The sequence below is a fragment of the Zootoca vivipara genome, chromosome 7, assembly GCF_963506605.1.
Source record: "Zootoca vivipara chromosome 7, rZooViv1.1, whole genome shotgun sequence".
NCBI lineage: Eukaryota > Metazoa > Chordata > Lepidosauria > Squamata > Lacertidae > Zootoca > Zootoca vivipara.
This window is the reverse complement of record NC_083282.1, coordinates 62,861,627-62,883,087: the sequence shown is the minus strand read 5'-3', so window position 1 is coordinate 62,883,087 and position 21,461 is coordinate 62,861,627. Positions and strand designations below refer to the sequence as shown.

The 21,461-nt window shown below is 40.6% G+C and overlaps 1 protein-coding gene across 7 annotated transcripts in view; it reads left to right on the top strand.

The window, feature by feature from the left end:
- The window catches only part of TRIM33 (tripartite motif containing 33), a 63,866-nt gene that overhangs the window by 4,373 nt on the left and 38,032 nt on the right, over nucleotides 1–21,461 (top strand). For all 7 annotated transcript variants that reach the window (XM_035121655.2, XM_060277159.1, XM_035121656.2 and 4 more), the window contains exons 2-4: nucleotides 18,527–18,645; nucleotides 18,782–18,929; nucleotides 20,557–20,689. In XM_035121655.2, coding sequence (XP_034977546.2) covers nucleotides 18,527–18,645; nucleotides 18,782–18,929; nucleotides 20,557–20,689 — 400 coding nt within the window. The remainder of the gene's footprint in view (nucleotides 1–18,526; nucleotides 18,646–18,781; nucleotides 18,930–20,556; nucleotides 20,690–21,461) is intronic.

Here is a 21,461-nt window from a genome sequence, read left to right as displayed (position 1 = left end):
ACTTAACTTTTATGAAGGGCAGTGTACAAATAACCTAAGTGAATAAATAGCATACTTTAATGGGATGTGCTAGTCTTGGATCCTGAGAAGATTGCAATACAATGACCTGGTTGGATAAAAGGTTAAACCAAAGTTTAGTGCTATGTTCTGTTATGAATGCCCTTGAGGAAGTGGAAATTTACCTTTAACTGCGTTTTTTCTGTGCAGTCCAGGGTCGTAAACCATAGTTTGGAGTTGGCTTTTGGGGGGGGGAATGCTTAAAACTAATCTGTTTGTTCCAGTTCATACATAACATAAACCACAGTTACATGTAGTTGAAAACTAAGGCGAATGCTTCTGATCTCCAAGTAGCTGCCCTAGATGGGAAGGGAGAAGGATGTGGGCATAGCCCTGTTTGCTTATGTAGTACTATATGATGAGTTAGTGTTATTTTTGAATATAAGCACTGTATTTCAACACTGTTCCAGTTTATGTATATATGAGGGTTGGGGTGGGGGGTGGGGAGCATTTGTCCTTGCAAATAAGTACATAGGCAAACTCGGCCTCCAGGTGTTTTGGGACTACAATTCTCATCATCCCTAGTTAACAGGACCAGTGGTCAGGGATGATGGGAGTTGTAGTCCCAAAACATCTGGAGGGCCGAGGTTGCCTTATGCCTGACATAGACAAATGTAGAGGAGGGCTGCCTTTAGTGAGTCATTAAAGTGAAAGCAGTACTGTGTTTACTAAAATATAGAACCTTCAATAGAAGGTTGCCTTTTTTCTTTTCCAAACAAGAATATTTGTATCATCAACTGATAAAATAGGCATAAATTCAAGTCATCATTTGTTCTGGCATGGAGACAGGGAAAGCCACAGTTTTTGAGTTTTTGTTCTACTAATGGGACAGAGCCTCTATCAGGAAAAAGGTGGTAGCGCTAACATAGTCCTGCAAGTGTAGCTGTTTGTTCAGAACTCTCGCAACTGGTCTGCCATGAAGTGAAAGTCTTGGAATGGTCTCGTGTGTGTGTGTGTGTGTGTGTGTGTGTGTGTGTGTGAGAGAGAGAGAGAGAGAGAGAGAGAGAAGAGAGAGAGGCTGCCTCTTCAACTATGATGATGTCTGTTTTGTGTGAATATAATTAATTAATTAGTCACCTAAAAATAAAAATATCTAAGGCGTTTGACATTTTCACAAGAAGGATATTAGAAGCATCCACTACCAGTTTTTTTTTTGTCATGTCTGAACCAAGGCTAACAGTGATTGGTTTTAACTATGCTCTGTTTGAGTAATCTCAGGATCATAAGCCACAATTTGAAGTTGGCTTTTTTTTGCACAAACCATATTTAAAACAAATCACAGTTTGTCCTTGGATAGACAAGAAGCATATGAAAAGTGATGAAAGTCAATTAAACCTTATCAATATTAAAATTGTAAAATAGACGTAAAGAAAAAGAAAAATCAATAAAAGAGTCTTTCCTAGTCCTACCTGGAGATGCCATACATTCAATTTGGAACATTATATGTGCAAAAGAGTGTGCGGTTATTCCCTTCCTTGTAAAAGTCAGTCTAGTAGATTACAGGTGTCTTCAGTAAAGGCTTATGTTTTGTACCTTTAGCTACAACTTGTGACTTTAGGAGGAGAATGCCTATCAATTGGCATACAAATTTTGGATTGACGGAAAGCAAGTAACATTTAAGCTATCCTACGGTGTCAATTTGGGGAGTAACCAGTTTGTGCTTCTGGCTCTTCATTACACAGGTCCAGGAGATTTTTCCTGTGTGTTCTTTGCAGATTTGAAATAACAAAAACAAAGCACTGTAAAGTAAGTAATATCATCTTTACTGTGCACTTGAATGTTATTGTTTCTAAGGTGCAAATTTTGGTGTAACTCAGGATCTGCTGTGTTGAAAGTAATTTGATACATGGATAGATCCATTCCAGACAATTGAGTCAAAGATTTAGGGTAGCAGGAGTGAATTTTATAAATACAGTGGTACCTCGGTTTATGAACACAATTGGTTCCGGAAGTCTGTTCATAAACTGAAGCGTTCATAAACTGAAGCGAACTTTCCCATTGAAAGTAATGGAAAGTGGATTAATCCGTTCCAGACGGTCCGCAGAGTAACTGTTCATAAACTGAAGCGAACTTTCCCATTGAAAGTAATGGAAAGTGGATTAATCCGTTCCAGACGGGTCCGCGGACTACTCAACCTGAAGCGTTCATAAACTGAAACATGGGTGTAATTGGTTCCGGAAGTCTGTTCATAAACTGAAGCGTTCATAAACTGAAGCAAACTTTCCCATTAAAAGTAATGGAAAGTGAATTAATCCGTTCCAGATGGGTCCGCGGAGTTCATAAACCGAAAATTCATAAACCGAGGTGTTCATAACCCGAGGTTCCACTGTAGTTTGTCAAGGTGGTCTTGTCCAGTTCAGTTGAGTATGGAGCAGATCTATTTTTGGAAAGCTGTTGGTTACGTTCGCTGAATAAACACACTGTGTTTTCTTCTGTTCATATGAGTATTCAAATGAGCCATACATCTGTGGTTTTTTCAGGAGAAGTTTAGTATAAGCTAGTCATTAAAGCTGTAGTAATCCTTCAAAATGAATTGGCTTATCTAATTCTTGGTTCTGTCTGTGGTTCAGTGCTCTCGTTGGATAAATTTGAGGCTGATTTAGCCAGCATTTAACAACAGATTTGTAGAATTTTAAAGATTTGAGCAAGGGCTTAAAGGGCTTAAAAATTCTTGATAGAAGTGATAAACAATAAGGCTAAAACGACTGAAATATATTTTGTGTGTGTGTGTAATTGGACTGGGGTGCTGCTTGCAAGATGCCAGGTTCTGCTTTATAATGGGGTTTTTCCCAGAAGCAGACAGTTCTGTAGTTGTGACTGCCCACTTTCAGGTGCAACAAGCTGTAGTGTGAATGGTGAAATAGTTAGGCCATAAAGGCATAGCATGGCAGAGTCTCTTGTAGAGAGAGCCCTTTGCTTTTTACAATGTGGCATGTATTACAGTCATACCTCCGTTTAAGTACGCCTCGGTTTGAGTATTTTCAGTTTAAGTATTCCGCGGACCTGTCTGGAACAGATTAATCCAATTTCCATTACTTTCCCCAATGGGAAAGTTCGCTTCAGGTTAAGTACGCTTCAGGTTAAGTATGAACTTCCGGAACCAATTACACTCATTCCTCGGGTTAACTACGCTTCAGGTTGAGTACTCCGTGGACCCGTCTGGAACAGATTAATCCACTTTCCATTACTTTCAATGGGAAAGTTTGCTTCAGGTTAAGTACAGACTTCCGGAACCAATTGTGTTTGTAAACTGTAAACTGAGGTACCACTGTACTTGGTAGGGATGCTTGCTAAGTTAAAGCCATTTAATTAAATATTCTGGAAGTAGTGCACAGAATATGATCTGCTCTATATTAGCTTTACATTGCGGTACTTAAAGCAACATGTTTATGCTGTCCTTCTAAGCATAGTTATGTAGAAATAATAAAATGTGTTCAGTGTTTATTCATGGGCCCTACTGTGCATATTACATGTTTCACAACCGTCTCTTTGGATGGGGTAGCTACTTTTGGTGTTGTCAAAAGTAATAAACTAGTAAAACTAGCTGCCATAATTTTTGGTGTTACATAGTTTTCAGAAATGTTCTTATTGTGTTTTTCTTTATTGTGTGAATGCTGTCACTTCACTTGCAAACAAGTATTTGAGTACAGTTGTCCACCATGGCTCAGATCTCTTGACTTTTCCCTTGCAACTATATGTGTTTAATATATTGTTGGAAATCGGCCAGAGTGACTGGGCCAACCCATATGTCGTATTTTTCTGTGTATAAGACTAGGTTCTTTTTCCTAAAAAATAATGTTAAAAATTAGGGGGCATCTTATACATGGATACACCCCCCCATTTTCTTAAATCTGAGTCCCCCAAAATAGGGGGCGTCTTATACATGGGGGCGTCTTATAGACGGAAAAATACAGTAAATAAAATTACTACTACTGCTACTACTACGCTGTCTCTCTCCACCTCTCCTCCTCCCCAGGAGAAAAAGGGGTGAAGGCAGCAAAGTAAAAGCCCCTTTGTCTCTGCTTGGCAAAGGGAAATACAGCAAGGGGCATTTGGCTGTTATATTCCTCACTGTGCTTTCTTCTCACCCTTGCCTGCTGGGGCAGGATTGCAGCCAACAGAGGGACTTGCTGTGTATTCTCAGTTGAGAAAGCACAGCGCTGTGATGGCAGCTGAGAGTGGCACAAGTAGATAGGGAACGGCAACAATAGTAGTGGTCAGTCTTGTGCCTTTCCTTCTTGGCGAAGGGCATGAAAATCAAGTGAGAACTGGAGAAGTACCGTAATCACTTCCCCCCTTTTTTACATCTCCTTTTTTTCTAAAGTTCTCTCCTAGTGCCGTCTGTGTTTGTGTTCTGGATTGATTTTATTTATGCAATTTACCCGCTCTTCTTCCTGAAGGAGCCCAGGATGGCAAAAATCACAGTAAAACAACTTTTATCAGTTAAAATGAAAAGCAAAACATTCAAACAATGATCTCAGGGTTGCCAGGAACAAATATTTTTAGCCACCAAATATCTGGGGAAACAGGAATGTTTTAGACTTCCTCCGGAAAGTCAGTAATAATGAAGGCAAATGCACCTCAGTCACCATGGGGGGCTAGAACAGAAAAGGCTTTATCACAGGTGAGTGCCAACCAGACAGGAACAAGTAGTAGCACAAAGCCTTACCTCCCAATCGTAGGATCTTACATGGCTGATACAGGGGAACATGCTCTTTTAGATACTTGGCTTCTAACCTGCTTAGGCCTTGATACAACTAACTATGTTACTTGGACCCAGTAGCTCACTGGCAGCTGGTGACACTTTCAGGACTGGTGACACTTGGTCCCATTGGACTACTGCTTTTAACAACCTAGCAGCCACATTCTGTGCTAACTGCACCTTTCATAAATCTTCAAGGGCAACCCCATATACAGTATATTACAATAGTCCAGATGGGAGGTCACCAGAGCATGGAAAACTGAGACCAAGCTATCCTGGTGTAGAAACAGCTGTAGTTAACATATCACAACAAAGCTGGGCATGAGCATTCATAACCACAGAAGCCAAACAAGACTCTAGTGACAAGTTAGAATCCAGGTGTACTCCCAGACTACAAACCTGTTTCTTCAACAGGAGTGCAGCTTCTCCCAGAACAGGTCCTACACCTAACTTCAGGACTTGGGAATCACCTACTCATGATCTTCTATCTTAACAAGATTCAGGCTCAGTTTATCGGCCTCCATCCAGTCCATAAGTGTCTCCAGACATCTGTATAATACATTCATAGTGTCTCCTTATTCCAATAGAATTGAGAACTGGAAATGCGTGTCATCAGCATACCAAAGATACCATGCTCAGAATCTGCAGATGACAGCTCTCAGCAGTTTAATTTAGGTGTTAAATAGCATAGGAGGCAGAATGGATCCTTGCAAGTCCTCACCGTTCAAAAGCTACAGGGCTGAGCAACAATATCCGAATGCTACTCTCTGCATAGTGTCCCTGCAGGCATGAGTGGGACCAGCATAATTCAGTGCCTCAAACTTCCACCTCAAGTTTCTTCAGAAGGACACCATGGCCAATGGTGTCAAAAGCCACTGAGAAGTAAAGGGAGTACCAACAGATTTTCACTCCCTCTCTCTCCTGATAAAGGCCATCACGGTGACCAAGGCTGTTTCAGTGCCAAAACTGGACCAGAAATCAGACGGTTAGGGCTTTTTTCCCGAGGGAACTCCCAGGAACTCAGTTCTGGCACCTCTCAGGTGAGCACCATTGCCATTCTAAGAGAACGAGAGAGTTCTGGCACCTCTTTTTCACCCACATGGGGAGTTCTGGTACCTCGTTTTCTGCTGACTGAATGCAATAAAGTGGAGTTTTCCCCCCAGTCTTAACATTGAAGGTTTGGGGAAATGATTTCTAATCCACACGTAGCTATCACATTTTGAAACTAGTACAAAGAATAATACAATTGTTCTTCCTTTTGTTCATTGCATACAAAAAATTATCTTCCTATGGTTTCATTATGAAATGTTAAGCCACCTTTTTGCAGTTACTGGTTACCAGGATAATGTAACAGCATTATGTGATAAAATATCTCATGTGCTTAATCCTGCCTTGCAAATAAGTCTCCTCAAATTGCCAGATCACACAAAGTTATACTACCTCACATTCCTACACATACGGTACTATGAATTAAAGCAACCCTGTTATATTTCTTTAGGATCCAGTCTTGTACAAATTTACTTGGGAGTACATTCCATTGACTGCTGAGCAGATGTATACAAGATTGCACTGTTAATCTCATCCTTACTAGTAATGAGTATAAAAATAGTTCTTCTGTGGTTAGATGGTTAAAGAATAAAGAACTAAATTGATGAGGTTTGTTTAGTTTTTAGTTTTTTTAAATTAAAAAATATATCCTTTCCTATCCCACAATACTGTGACATTTGTTTGTTTTCTGCTTTGACTTGCAAACCAAACAAACAATCAAATGTATGTTTTCAATGTGGGTATAGGATTGCAGCAAATTCAAAATTGCTCCCCTCTACCTGGGAGTGGCCCCCATTGAGCTCAGTAAGGCTTACTTCCAAGTAAAACTGTATAGATGATTAAAGGTCCAAAACCTGGCTGTCATGTTGACTATTCCTTTTCTCCTTACACTTTAGAAGCACTCAAAAACTATAAGCATTTGTGTACTGCCCCAATATCTTTTGATGAAGGGGATTATATAAATTAATTCAAATCAATTCCAGTAAATCAATCAATAAATAGAACTGTGGTGTCAAAGACATGAGCCTGGAATTTATGGGAGAGACTGAATCAATTTCTTATGAGATGGATAGGGCCAGTGGTAAACTCTAATAATTTTATTTATTGTATATACCCGACTTTTCAGCAATGCTTGTCTCCCAAAGATGCCTAATACTCATGTCCAATATTGCAATGATTCCACCAACTACTTTCCTATTTAACATTTGTCTATTTTTTAATTTTTATTTTTGTTGCTCTCCAAGGAGCTTGAGGGGCATGGTGTACTGGGGACTGTATTAGAAACTCAGATTTATAAGCTAGGCACCAAATGGTTCCTTAAACCAAGATTACAATATAAACAAAATATCTAGTTGTCATTTGGGGGCAAGACTATAAAGTCTTATTTTTTTAAATGATGGACTAACTGTGATTGATTCTCAGTTAAACATCTGGCTAGTTGTATGACAACCTTGAGCAAAGTTAAGAAATTTGAGTTACTTTATCCAGGGACAGCACACATACGGTATATATTGGTCTATTCCTACTTCTTTTTCTTAATGGTGACACAGACCATTCATAACCTAAGAATATTCTTCACAGCTGTGAGCAGGACAGTGGGGTAAGTGAAGACAAGTGACAACAATTAACTATATAGTAATGTTGTTCACTGCTCCTCAGGCTGCACAGAAAAAGCATTTTGGTTCCTGAAATTCATTCTGATTGTGCAGATAAAATATAACTGATAGAATTCTGCAGGATGTGGTATTAGTGTGTGAAAACAGTCAAGATCCAATGATCTGCAGGCATACACCTCCAGATGCGGAGATGTCGGACACCATCCTGGCACCTGGGCATCTTCACTTGGTCCCAAGTGGTCTATAGTCAGGCTAATTTCGAACACCGGTTGGGCGCTGTTCCATTGTATCTTCACCACAACCTGTGATAAATGCTTGAATGAGAAATAGTGACCTGCCTAAGATCACTCAGTGAACTTTATAGTTGACTAAGACAATAGTTGCAGCTTCAGAGCACAGTTGCTGTTATGTAAGAAATGTGAGTAGTAAATAATTGGCAGCCTTGCTAAGAAATAGTTGTTATAAACATAATTACAATTTCTCTAGGGATTAATTAGAACTCTTGCTATTGTTATGCTATCATTAAAACCTGTAACAAACTCAGTGCTTCATAGGTGCATCAATTATTATTATTATTTTTAAAAACCGTGCCGTACACAAATGCTCTGCTTTAAAGAAGTGGCTGCATAGCATCTATGGAGGCATACTTCCCCTTTGAGATATACCAGGGCTGTCTCTGTTCAAAAGTGCTTCAGGAAAGCATTCCTTTCATCTGTTCCATTTTTCTATCATAGTGTTTGGACTCAGTGAAAGATACCAAAGTGGAAATAACTAGGGAAAGAGGCATTAAATGAAGGGGAGTGGGGATGAGAACATTTCTTCAGAAAGAAGTTTTGGGACTGAGAACATGTTCATCAGAGCAGAAACTCTCTCATACCAGATCTGTGCACGATGTTCCTTAATAATGAGGCCACATACTCAGAGATAGTCATCTCCCAATTACATCTAAGGCTAAACATTAAGCCCAAGGCTACATCTAGTGAAATAATCCTTTTAATATAACAAGTTCAAGGGAGGGAGGTTGTCTCCTGGCCTATTTTATCATTGCAGCAACCTTTTGAGATGGACTAACTCCTAAGGAGGCATCTCCTTCCACACGAACCTGCATGAGGTCTCTCTTTTGTTTCTGAAGCCTCCACACTGTCTCTTCACTAATAGACTTGTGGCTGGCACAATTTTGTTGTACAGCTAGGGCATCTTCTTCATTATTAAATTACTTGCCCCAGTTTTGCTGCCCATCATGTCTGCACATGGCACACACCCCACTGATCTGGGAAATGATGGTAGAAAAAGCCACTAAAGAAGTGTCAAAAGATACCGTATTATTCGCTCCATAAGATGCACCTGACCATAGGATGCACCTAGTTTTTAGAGGAGGAAAACAAGGAAAAAAATTGCTTCCTTGAATTGTCCTAGGCATAGCAGCCAACTCCTAAAGGCCTAGGTGCCTTTTGCCCCTGCCCCTCATTAAATATTTGAGGAAGTCATTGCCCCCATGTTGATGGGCATTGCCATTCATATAGTGTGCATGCAATCATCCCTCAACTCCCATCATCCCTGAGTTCTGGCCTTGCTAGCTAGGGGTGATAGGAGTTGTAGTTCAACAACATCTGGGGACCCACAGGTTGAGAAAGGCTGATACGGTATGTGAGGTGGGGTTTACCTGCCCCCCCCCATATTTTATTCAAGTTGGAAGAGGGAGGGAGGGAAGGAAGGGGTGAGTGAGAGAGAGAGAGAGAGAGAGAGACAAGGAAGGAAGGGGTGAAAGAGAGAGGGGGGGAGGAAGGAAGGCTCTGGCTCTGGCTCTTGCCTTCTCTCCATAGGACGCACCGACTTTTTCCCTTCCTTTTTGGGAGGGAAAAAGTGCATCCTCTGGAGCGTAAAATACGGCAGTTAGGAAAAGCTGTTTGGGTTCAGAGTTTTGAGAATTATCATGCAATAGTGATTTATTTTAAGATAAGTTTCACAGTGGTATACTGCAGCTCGGAAGCCACGTAAGATCTATAATACTTTAGAATACAAAATGATGGTGACAATGACAAAATGCAGTCAAATAAGATTTTATACATTGTATAGTAAACATGTAAGAAAACTAATAACTTATGGAAGATGGTTACTAAAACCATGTGTGCAATGTTATTATTTTTTTCTGATGTATGTTGGTTAACTTTTATAAAGGAACATGTTATACCGGTAGGAGTAACCTAAAGGAAGTCTTCCAAAAAGTAGTGACTGGATGAAGCTTGAGGTACTATTAAAAGAGTTGTTGCCTTGGAGTTGATCAGGAGAGACTTCCTGGCTTAGAAGGAGGACTTGATATGATGGCAAGAGTTAGGTTGTATGACAGGGAAGGGCCAGAATGTGCAGCAACACCTCTGACATTTCCCCTTTTCAGTCCAGTCATTCCTGCTGCTTTCCTCTTCCTTCTTTCTTAGCGTGCCCTTGCATTCACATGAATCTGAGTGGCTTGTTGTTTCCTCTATATAGTCATACCTCAGGTTACAGCCGCTTCAGGTTGCGTCTTTTCGGGTTGCGCTCCACGCTGAACCCAAAAGTACTGGAATGGGTTACTTCCGGGTTTCGGCGTGTGCGCATGTGCAGAAGCCCAAAACCACACTTTGTGCATGCGCAGAAGCGCTGAATCGCGACCTGTGCGTGCGCAGATGCGGGTTGCGAACGCTGCGGGTTGAGAACGTGCCTCCTGCACGGATCACGTTCGCAACCTGAGCGTCCACTGTACTTCTTTACTTTCTCCACTCCAACTTTGTATCAGCTTCTCTTTTTAATCAGTTCCTGTTCCCACATGTGCCTGTGCAGTGTGTATGTTGGGGAGTTACTGTTGCTAGCACAGTGAAGGACAGGGCTAAGATGGTGGCCTTCAGTTTGGAATGCAAGATAGTTGAATAGGTGCTAATACAGAAATTTGACTGCATTAGTTGAGGGCTTAACACCATTAATCCATTGCACACTCTAAAGATTCTGCATAAGCGGGGATCTGACGGGGCTTGAGAAGCCTCGTCCGATCCCCGCTCTGTGACAGGCGGGGTGGGGGGAAAGCGGAGGATCTTTCCTCTGCTTTCCCCCCACCCCGCCCAACACAGCGGGGACCTGACGGGGCTTGAGAAGCCTCGTCTGATCCCGGCTGTGTGACAGGCGGGGTGGGGAAAAGGTGGAGGAATGTATTGTTCCTCCGCCTTTCCCCCACCCCGCCTGTCACACAGCTGGGGGACAGAGCCAAAGAGCGGCGGGCGCTGCTTGCCAGGGTTGACAAGCCCCGGCAAGCAGCACCCGCCGCTCTTCGGCTCCAGGGGACGGATCTGAAGAGCGGCGGCTGCTTGCCGGGGCTTCAAGCAGCGCCCGCCGCGCTTTGGCTCCATCCCCTGGCGCCGAAGTGCGGTGGGCGTTGCTTAACAAGCCCCGGCAAGCAGTGCCCGCCGGCTCTGTCGGGCGGGGGGGGGAAGCGGAGGAACGATCCGTTCCCCCGCTTCCCCCCCCGCCGTCTGGCACACAGCTCTCTTGGCTGGGGAAAGCAGGCAGGCAAGAGAGCAAGCGCCTGCCTGCCTGCCTGCCTGCCTTCCCCGCCACCAGTCCCCCGCAGCCCATAGGAACGTATTGATTAAGTTTCAATGCATTCCTATGGGAAACCAGGACTCGCTAGACGAATTTTTCGTAGGACGAATTGAGTCCTGGAACGAATTAAATTTGTCTAGCGAGGCACCACTGTACATTATTTCTAGTAGATGAGCCACCATAGCCTCTAGAAAGCAGTGAAAAATTGTGTCCCAGGCTTTTTAGACTCATCCACCCATGTATGCGGTGTACGAGTGGCGCTGTCGTCTAAACCACAGAGCTTAGGGTTTGCCGATCAGAAGGTCAGGGTTCGAATCCCCGTGATGGGGTGAGCTTGTAGGCAAAGTTGGAAAGCACGTCAAAGTGCAAGTAGATAAATAGGTACCGCTCTGGTGGGAAGGTAAACGGCGGTTCTGTGCGCTGCTCTGGTTTGCCAGAAACGGCCTAGTCATGCTGGGCACATGACCCGGAAGCTGTATGCCGGCTCCCTCAGCCAGTAAAGTGAGATGAGTGCCGCAACCCCAGAGTCATCTGTGACTGGACCTAATGGTCAGAGGTCTCTTTACCTTTTTACCCATGTACTATCTGAAACCAAAGGGGTGCATGGGTTGCCAGATGTGATTTCCCCCACCCAGCTGTCCTACCCACTAACCGTTGATAACCCCTGGCAGGGTGGATAAAAATCAATGAATTTTTTTTAAAAAAAAAATCAAAAAAATCGGATTTTTAAAATTTAAATCGGATTTTTTTTATTTAAATCGATTTTTATAAATAAAATGCTTTTTGAGGAAAATATATTACCATCCAAAGGTTATTCCATCATGAAATAGAGATTAGTTTTTTAATTATGTAGAATAAGGTTGTATAAGTTTAATTTTTTTTGGTAAATAAATTCCATTAATCCATTCACAATGTCATGCTCTTCCAGAGGTTTTTGTAAGATTACTGGGCAGTTTCTTTGCCTACAAGATATTATCACAAATGCTTGGTTTACTTTTGCAGTTCTCAAAACTGAATTTGACTCAGCAGAGATCACATGCCTCTTCTTCACAGCAAAAATGTTATAACATGAACAGAGTTGAGAAAAAGACCTTAATCCTATTGTTCTACAAACCTATGAATACAGAATCAACCCCTTCAGTGCTAAGTTTCAAGAAGTTCAGTGAACAGAATAGAAACAATATTTTTCTGATTGTTTGGAGTAGACAGTATTTAAGTTTTTCATGTGTAGGCTGGGCTGACAGTCTAAGTTTCTCAAAATATATATATTTTGTTTTTGTTTAGCCAAATTAGTTAACAAACATGGATGTTTGTTTAAGCAAATAACATATGCTGTAATGTTATTGTTTCAGTTGAATAAATCTACTGTACAGTATTTAAATTGTTATTATTAAGGTAATGATTATTTTTCTCCTTCCTAAGTACAACAGAAAAGTTGTCCAAATATGAATGATTAACCTATTAAACTGGGGGATAAAAAACTAATATGAAAAGTTGTTATTCTAAAAATCTTCATCTACTAGCATATTAAAGTTATACCAGCAAGAATTAGTCTTTATGTAGAAAACTATGATTTAAATCAAGCCTTACTGACTGGTGATTTAAATCAAATCCACCCTGACCCCTGGCCTAGAGCAGTGGTGGGGAATAGGATCCAGCTGGTGGGCTACATTCTTAGCCCCACCCCCGTCCGTGGGCTGCTTCAGCAAGTGGGTAGGTTAACCCACCTGTCAGTCTCCTGACTTCATGATGTAAGACAGAGATTTTCAACCTTTTTGAGTCTGTGGCTTACTTGACCAACTACATTTTTTTCTGCAGCACCTCTGGGGGGCTCAGAAGCCCAGTTATGTCACCCCTTGCCTGCTGCTTTCAGATCTTTGATTTTGGGCCAGATCCCATTAGTGACAACAATGTTTCTCTTTCCCATGTGTGCTTTATGTTCCTTGTTTGTTTTTCTCAATGCTATAAAAAAGAGAAATGTGCTTTTCAAACATTCTCTTAACTTCATAAAACATATATATGAGTTGGCATGGAAACTGAAACAATTTAAAACATTTTATTGGCTTGCTGATGTCATTGGATATGATCTAAAGTTTTATTTGATCATCTACTCATTGAATCAGAAGTAAGTGAATAGTGCAGTTATCCATCCAAAGAGATACCGGTAGAAATATATTGCCAATTCTCATCCGCGTGAATTGCCGGTGCCAGAATGTTTATCACTCCCACAAACACTGTTAATAATGCCATTGTAACAGTTTTTAATTTTTGCATTTTACAGTCTCCTCTCCCCCCACCCCACTGGCAAGCTATGCATGTGTATACCAGCAGCTCAAGGAAATCCTTCAGGCACCTGACTATGTGGACTCAAGTCCATAAAAGCTGTATGTCACAATAAATTTATATCATATTTCTTTTGCCGTTCATCAACCAAGGGGGCTAAATTAAATATAAAACAAATGCAGGTAGCAATAACAGTTTTAGTCTTTAAGGTGCCACAATTTTTTTTGTTTTTTTTTAAAAAAGAGTTAGTTAATTACTTTTAGAAATTATTTGCTAGAGTTAGTTTACTTGGTCCGACTTAGGTCCATTGTGATTAAAAATAGTTTATTTAAACTATTGAAGTGGTGGGGGGGAGTAGTTATGGTTGAGGCAAACTCATTTTTTCATGTAACAGTGCAAACCCTTTTCTGCAGTGAACTTTAGGTGATAAGTTAAGCTGCAATCTTAACCCCATTTACCTAGCCGTAAGTCCCATTGCATTCAGCAGGACTGATTTCTGTGTAGACATGGCTAGGATTACACAGTTATGCATGCTTTACCATATTCTCTATTCCCAGTCTTCAAAGAACCATTTCAAAAAGTCTCATTGATAGACACAAGTACTACTGTCCCTAAAACATTACCCTTGAAAGGCTTAGGAGTGACATAACTGCACAAATCTTTCCTTATAGGAGCTGTTAAGAATCGTCTAACATGTCTACTCCTAGCAGCAGCAGCAGCAATACACAAGAGGATTTGAGGGTGGGGTAGATCAGGGGTCAGCAAACTTTTTCAGCAGGGGGCCGGTCCACTGTCCCTCAGACCTTGTGGGGGGCCGGACTATATTTTGAAAAAAAATATGAACGAATTCCTATGCCCCACAAATAACTCAGAGATGCATTTTAAATAAAAGCACACATTCTACTCATGTAAAAACACCAGGCAGGCCCCACAAATAACCCAGAGATGCATTTTAAATAAAAGGACACATTCTACTCATGTAAAAACATGTTGATTCCCGGACTGTCCGCAGGCCAGATTTAGAAGGCGATTGAGCCGCATCCGGCCCCCGGGCCTTAGTTTGGGAACCCCTGGGGTAGATCTTATCTGTCACTTCTTGCAACCCTACAAAAATTGAAAGACATTTATGCCCCTTTAATGCTTTTCCTTTCCCCACTGTTTGTTGCAAAGAGACTTTACTTCCGCTTCACATCATGCACTGGGGAAATAGCAAGGAGGATTCCTGTCAGTTCTTTCAGTTTTCAAGGCAGGGCACAAAGTGATGGAAAATATTTCCCCCAACAGTCTGCTGCCCGATGATGAGGGGGAATTGGGTGGATCTTACCTCACTTTGGGCAGGAATTTTGCTGAAAGTAGAACAGAAGCAGTGCATGCCTCAGTCACTGCTTCTGTCAAAACCTCAGCATGATGGGAGGGATTTCTCTTGCAATATACCTCCGTAGTTTATGGAGAACCTGGAAAAAGAATCATTGTTGCCGAAGTGGGAGCGGGTGCTGGCAACTGTATTTGCAACCAAGAAGACTAGGAACTATTTTCTCATGAGTTGGTAGGCTCCTGAGAAGCCCAACAAGGCTGTGAGTTGTATGTAAAAGCTTTAAGATTTACTTGTGCTGGCTTTGCCTAGCCCAAGCAATATATTTCTAAAAGGCATCATAGGATGAAGTGCAGATCAGAGAAAACAAGATAGGGTTGCCATATATCCGGACACAACACTTTGTTGAGCTTTGCAAAATCTTTTTTTAAAAAAAGAATAAGTTTTTAAGCTATTCTTCAGGAAATTTGCGGGGGGGGGGGGGGGCTTCCGATATGGACTCCCATATGCCTGGGTTTCCCCGAACATTTAAACCGCTTTTCAAAAATTCCATCAGACATCATTTTTGACAGATGGCTCCCGGCTTTGTTCATGAAATTCCAGACATATGGCAGCCCTAAAACAAGACTAACTTTACTTCTTTCACCATGCTCTGAAGGGTATGTTACTTGTCTTGGTTTTGATATACCAAATCAGTTCTCTTTATCTCTATTGTAGTAGCCTTGAACTGAAGGGTGGCATATAAATAGAGTAAATAAAATAATGACTTATTTTGAAAACACATGCCCCTATGCTTCTGTCACTCACTCCTAGCAGTGCAACCATAGCATACTGTTTTCTTTGTTGATAAATGATTATAAAATTATGCATGATGTGAGAGAAGTGGCTAGACACAATAGTTTCTCCCTCTCAATACTGGAACTTTGGGCAGTTCAATAATGAGAGAGAACAGCTTTCAGTTTGTTTGTTTACAATCAAGTGGTGTATAAATTTTACAAAATAAATTAACAGTACATAATTTCTGGAATTTGTATCAACAGTAATGACTTTTTAAAGGGATTTGACAGATACATGGAGCATAGGCCTGGTGGGTCTAAGGAACCTCCATGTTCAATTATGAAATGCCACTGAACAGTTGCTGGGGAGCAAAAGTGTGGGAGTTGTATTTTGTTTCTGTCCTGCTTGTGAGCTTTGTGCAGCTATCAGTATGGTTGCTGTAGGCAGCATCATATTGGTGTAGTAGATAGGGCTTCTTTTATGTTCCTCAGCTGGAAAAAAATCTAGCAGTGTGCTATGGCTGCTCCCCATTTCTTACATCACTTCTTGGTTTCCCCTACCTAAATACACTCAGATAAGATTGTACAAAAATAAGCAAATATCCAGACTGGTACTAAATCTCTTCTATGTATTTTGGGACATGCCTACCTTTCCTTTCCTCCCCCCCCCCCTTTTTGCCTGGTGAGTTGTTTTTTAAAATGTAACTTGAAAGCTTGCCTATTTCTGTGCCAACAAAAAGTTTGTCCAATTAAAAAAAGGTTGCTTTACCAGTTTTATAGTATTGGCTGGTACCACATAATTATTTGTATTTAATTGTTCCATTTATAGCTTAGCTTTTATCCAACAATGCTCTTGACATTTCTTCAATTTTATGTGTTTGCTGTAGGTTTTTTAACAATTGGAAGATTAATTACACAAAATGTTTTTGAGTTGTCACTTGGCTCCTCTCACCTCCTTATGATCTTCCACAGGGGTTAATTATGGAAATAGTTTAGTTTTTTAGATGCACAATTAATGCATCAACCTAACTTCAACCTTTAATACTTTGATGATAAGGAGACCAGCTCAACTCCTTAAAAACAGCTCTAATTTTGAAATAGGAGAATACTGTATCCTCAAGATATGCAGCAACTTTTGGCTAGGAGAGGACTGTTGGAAAACTTCCTATATTCCATGCTAAATGCACCACAATTCTTCTACGTACCTCCCTTTGGCCACTAAGATCCTCTGGCTATCAAGAAAGTAGCACAAGAAATCATAGAATCATAGAATGTCAAGATGGAAGGTCCCACAAGGTTCATCTGGTCTAACCCCCCTGCAATGCAGCCAGGCATTCAGAGATTTCCACATGGCCACAGTTGAACCCGCACCAGTCACAAAACATGATTTGTGCCTGGGAAATTTTGAACACTGATGAGAAAACCTCTTCAGCCTTAAGCTCTACCCAGAATGTGTTTGCACAAGGCACAACAGTATCTGTTAGCACATAACCATTTTGAAAAGGTAGAGTCCTTGCTTAGGGACCGTTTTTTAAAAAATGTACTTGTATTCTCAAACGTTATTGAAAATGGAGCAGAAGAAAGCTCAAACTAATAGCATATTAGTAATAGTACAAACATTCAGTAATGTCAAACTCCTGTTCTTTCATATTTAAATCCTACCGATGAATGTTGTGAACTATTACGGTCATTCATCAAAAGGCACATCAGCATATATTTTATTGTGATTGCTATTTTACGGCCTAGGACCCTCGTACTTACGGGACCGTCTCTCCTGGTATGCCCCACAGAGGACCTTAAGGTCCATAAACAGTAATACCTTAGAGGTCCAGAGCCCGAAGGAAATCAGATTAGCTTCCACTAGAACCAGGGCCCTCTCAACACTGGCCCCGACCTGGCATTTGGCCTGGAGCCAACCTGATTCCCTTCCCTATTTTCCCTTTCTTTTTCCCTTTTGTATGAGGCTGCATTTTTAATTTTTAATTTAATTTTGATGTATTTAGTCTTGTTGTTGAGTTGTATTTTAACAAGTTGTTTTATATTTGGTGTTAGCTGCTCTGAGCCCGGCTTTGGCTGGGGAGGGCGGGGTATAAATAAAAGTGTTGTTGTTGTTGTTGTTGTTGTTGTTGTTGTTGTTGTTGTTGTTGTTGTAATGTGACATAGATCTGGTTCTTGTATCATGGTAAGCCACATAATGATTTACTGTGACAATGTGAACCTGCTAGCTCCAAGAAAGACCCATTTTGATCTTCCTCAAAGGCAGCCTTTTATAGCCTTCTGAGGCTGTGCAGAGCTAAAATGCCCAGGGAGGAGCAAAGTGCCTGCGATATTGTCGTCAGGAGCTATCATGTTCATACATTCACGCCAAGCCATGGTTCGACTTCTCATTACATGTGAATCAGACCGTAGACTTTGACTCAGTTCTCATGTCATATTAAACTAAAGTTAAACACACACTTTGATTTAACATGAATGTGCATGATGTTCAGTGTCTGAACCTGGGCTCATAATTTGCTTCCCACCAAGCAAGCTGCAAACATCAACCAATATTTGTTCATGCCTTACTGCTCGTTGTTTTGTTTTGTTTTGAGGAAACTATGGGATAGATCCATATTAAGTTAGTTGTACTTGGCTTCCATTGATTTAAGTGTAACTTAAATTAGGGCCTGCTGAAATCAAAGTTATGACGTGATTTTAACTTCATATAACTTGGTCTGGATCCAACCCTCTAAGTGGAAAGGATCAAAAACAGCCTGGAAGAATTATTCATAAAATGCCATCAACCTGTATTTGTTGCGCTGCTATTTATTTAGTTTCATAAACTGCAATGTCCCTGAAAACTGATGAAGTGTGGCATAATAAAAACCAACTGTTCTGAAACTTTATGGAGCACTGTTAGTGTGTTAGTTCCCAGGTTATCCATACACTTAAAAATAAATAAATGTTGTGCCTTATAGGAATTTGAAATATTTTGTGAAACACATGATCTTATCTCGCCCACTGGAGCTGAAAGTGCTCTTATGCATTGTCCTTGGACATATTACCGGTATGCTTAATAGGTTTGGAAGAAGATTCTGTATTTTAATTACAAATATTATGATGATTTTAAAAATCAAGTTATGGCAATCCAGTAAAGTATAAGAAGTACCCTTTTTTGTTGCAGTTGGTGTGATCAGGTGTCCAATCTGTCGCCAGGAATGCAGGCAAATAGATTTGGTAGACAACTACTTTGTCAAAGACACATCTGAAGCACCCAGCAGCTCTGATGAGAAATCAGAACAGGTATGACACTTCTACCCTTTTCTCCTTGCAATGTGGTTTCAGTTTTGTCTTGTGTAAGATAAAATATTTTGGTAATTTTTGGATTGACGTGTCAAGGCTTCAGCATCTGAAAATATTCCCCTCCCCCGGCTTTTAGGTGTGCACCAGCTGTGAAGATAATTCTAGTGCTGTTGGTTTCTGTGTGGAATGTGGAGAATGGCTGTGCAAAACCTGCATAGAAGCTCATCAACGAGTTAAATTTACTAAGGATCACATGATTAGAAAGAAAGAAGATGTCTCCTCAGGTGAAATTTCCGTTTCTAACTTAATACATGCCAGTCAAGAATAGCTCTGACTCTATAGATAGCTTAGTATACTGAAAATCCATGTCATTTTTGTGTTTTAGAACAGAGAGAGGCTGTTGAATTGCATCTACTCAGTTTGTGACTTCATTGGAAAGCAAATAACACAAAATACTTAATTTCATACACAACTCGGTCCTTTTCAATTGGGCAGCTCAGTTGCTGTTGTTATGTAGCCCATGGTACAATTCTGACACCCTTGCTGCTAAGTTCAATACCTGGCTACCTTCTGCTGTCCATTTTCTGATGCTATAGCCATGGTTTCCCATTGGAAAACCAAAGAATTCTTGGATATTTCTGAAGTACAATAACGTTCCACTCACTAATAAAAAACATTTAAATATTGGCAGTAAGTTTTCACAAAAAGTCTGTCCACACATGTCTGTTTCCTTAATGTAATATTGGCAGTATCACTAAAATATATGAAGATGAGTAATTTCTGGCAGTTTATTAGTCAGAAGACAGATTGTTGTAGGTGGGTTAGTGGACACACCCTATTAGTTTTGTCCCTGCTATTGCAATCCTAGACCTACTCATGACGTGCAGTGCTTGTGTTAAACCATTTATAAGTGATGAAGACTTATCTAGGTTGTTTATGCTTGCTTGCATCTTATTCCTCTTTCATTACTGAAGCTAAGCTGAAGTACCTGTATATGTAACTGAACGGAATGCATACTCTTCCAATTTACACTCGTCTCCTTCTCCTTTCTTCTCCCTCTTCTAACATTTCCTCCAGCGGAGACACAGTGTCAAATATTTGATTACTGTACATGTTCCACAGGGCAGATGCCTACTTTTTGATGCTGCTTTATAGTGACATATAAATTAATAAATATAAGAGTGTTGTAAGATGAAAGTAAGAAAAGTAACATCTTTATGTTTATTTGGATCTGGAAATGGGTGGTTTTGACTAAGGCAGTTTCAATGAACTGCAGGGAGTGGAAGGTAGTTTGTTGAAAGTTGAGAAAAGTGTTAGTTGGAGACACAAGGTAGTTGGAGCAAGTGAGATTCTCTCACAGGTTAGAGATAAATAATTGTAGGAAAATAGGACAGTAGTTAGTGAGGCAGGATAGTGTTAATTAGTGGGATAATGGAGATGTGGTTCCACCATCTTAATAACTTCCTCCGGTTGATATCTAGGCCACAAACATTCACCAAAAGCAACACCCCCCTTTAATGTCTTGCAAGGCAACTGCCATAGCTGGATGTTAATGCTGCTGGATTGTTCCCTTAATGCAGGACCTAAATGAAACTGGGAAGGGATTTTGTGCTGAAGGCAGAAGTTCAACAAAAGTAACACAGTGTTTGGTTCTTTTTTGGAGGGGAAGGGTATTTGCTGAGAAAGAAGTGAATAGCCGAAATAGATGGGAAGTGGAACATAGTACTTTCCCAATCCAAAGAAACCGAAAGACAGAAATGGTGGGACCTGTGCCTCTGTATGGAGAACCGTGCCATTGCATTGACCCTCTTGAGCTCTGCACACTCTTCTGCCAGTTTTGATCTGTAGACTGACTTAATCTTTACTTTAAAATACAAGAAGTCTCTCTCTCTCTCTCTCTTTTTAACACAGAGGCTGTTGGAGCATCTGGTCAGCGTGCTGTTTTTTGTCCTGTGCACAAACAAGAACAGCTAAAACTTTTCTGTGAAACTTGTGACAGACTGACATGCAGAGACTGCCAGTTATTGGAACACAAAGAACATAGGTATGGCTCCTCTTCTATTCCTGTGCTGTTTCTTCACACAGCAGATGCATTTAAAATACTGTACAGTCCTCAAGTATTTCTGCTATAAAATGTGTGAACTTTGTGTCTGTAGCAGATAGATTTGGGCTGGTGGTGCTTGGGGCTCTTAATTCCAGTACTGATTCTAAGTAGCAATAGAGCAGTTATCAGGTTAAAGAAATCTTAATCACATGAATTTTAGCTGATGATTTAAATTGCACATTTGTACATGAATAAAGCAATATTTTTGTGGGGAAACATATCTTGATTTTACATGATGTGTGCAGCAAGTACCATCTTAGAAGAGGCATTTCTTCCAGCGTGGGGTAGAGAAGGGAAAGAGGGCATCAGCACCTGCCATTTTTGTAAGTACATCAGTCAAAAATAATTGACTTTTTCAATGTATTGCCCAATTAATCAGGAACTGCTTTTTAAATGATCAATTTTAGAAATAGATTATTTTATACAAAAATTTATCTCCCACTCTTTCCTTATTAAAGGAAATCCTCAGAGCAACTGACGAAAGCCTGATTCATATGTCATATTAAATGATATTTAAACAAAATGGTAGTTTAGTCTGAATAAGTTGTGTGCTGGTGCATATAGTCCAAGGTCCCCACTTGTGCTGCTGCCTTGCTGGGGACAAACAAGCTTCTTGTTGTAGCTGAACCCAATCTCAAGCTTTGTTTCTCTCCAAACAAACTATGAGCAAAGGTTTGTTTTTGGTTTTCTTCTCATGTTTGGTTTGGAGAGG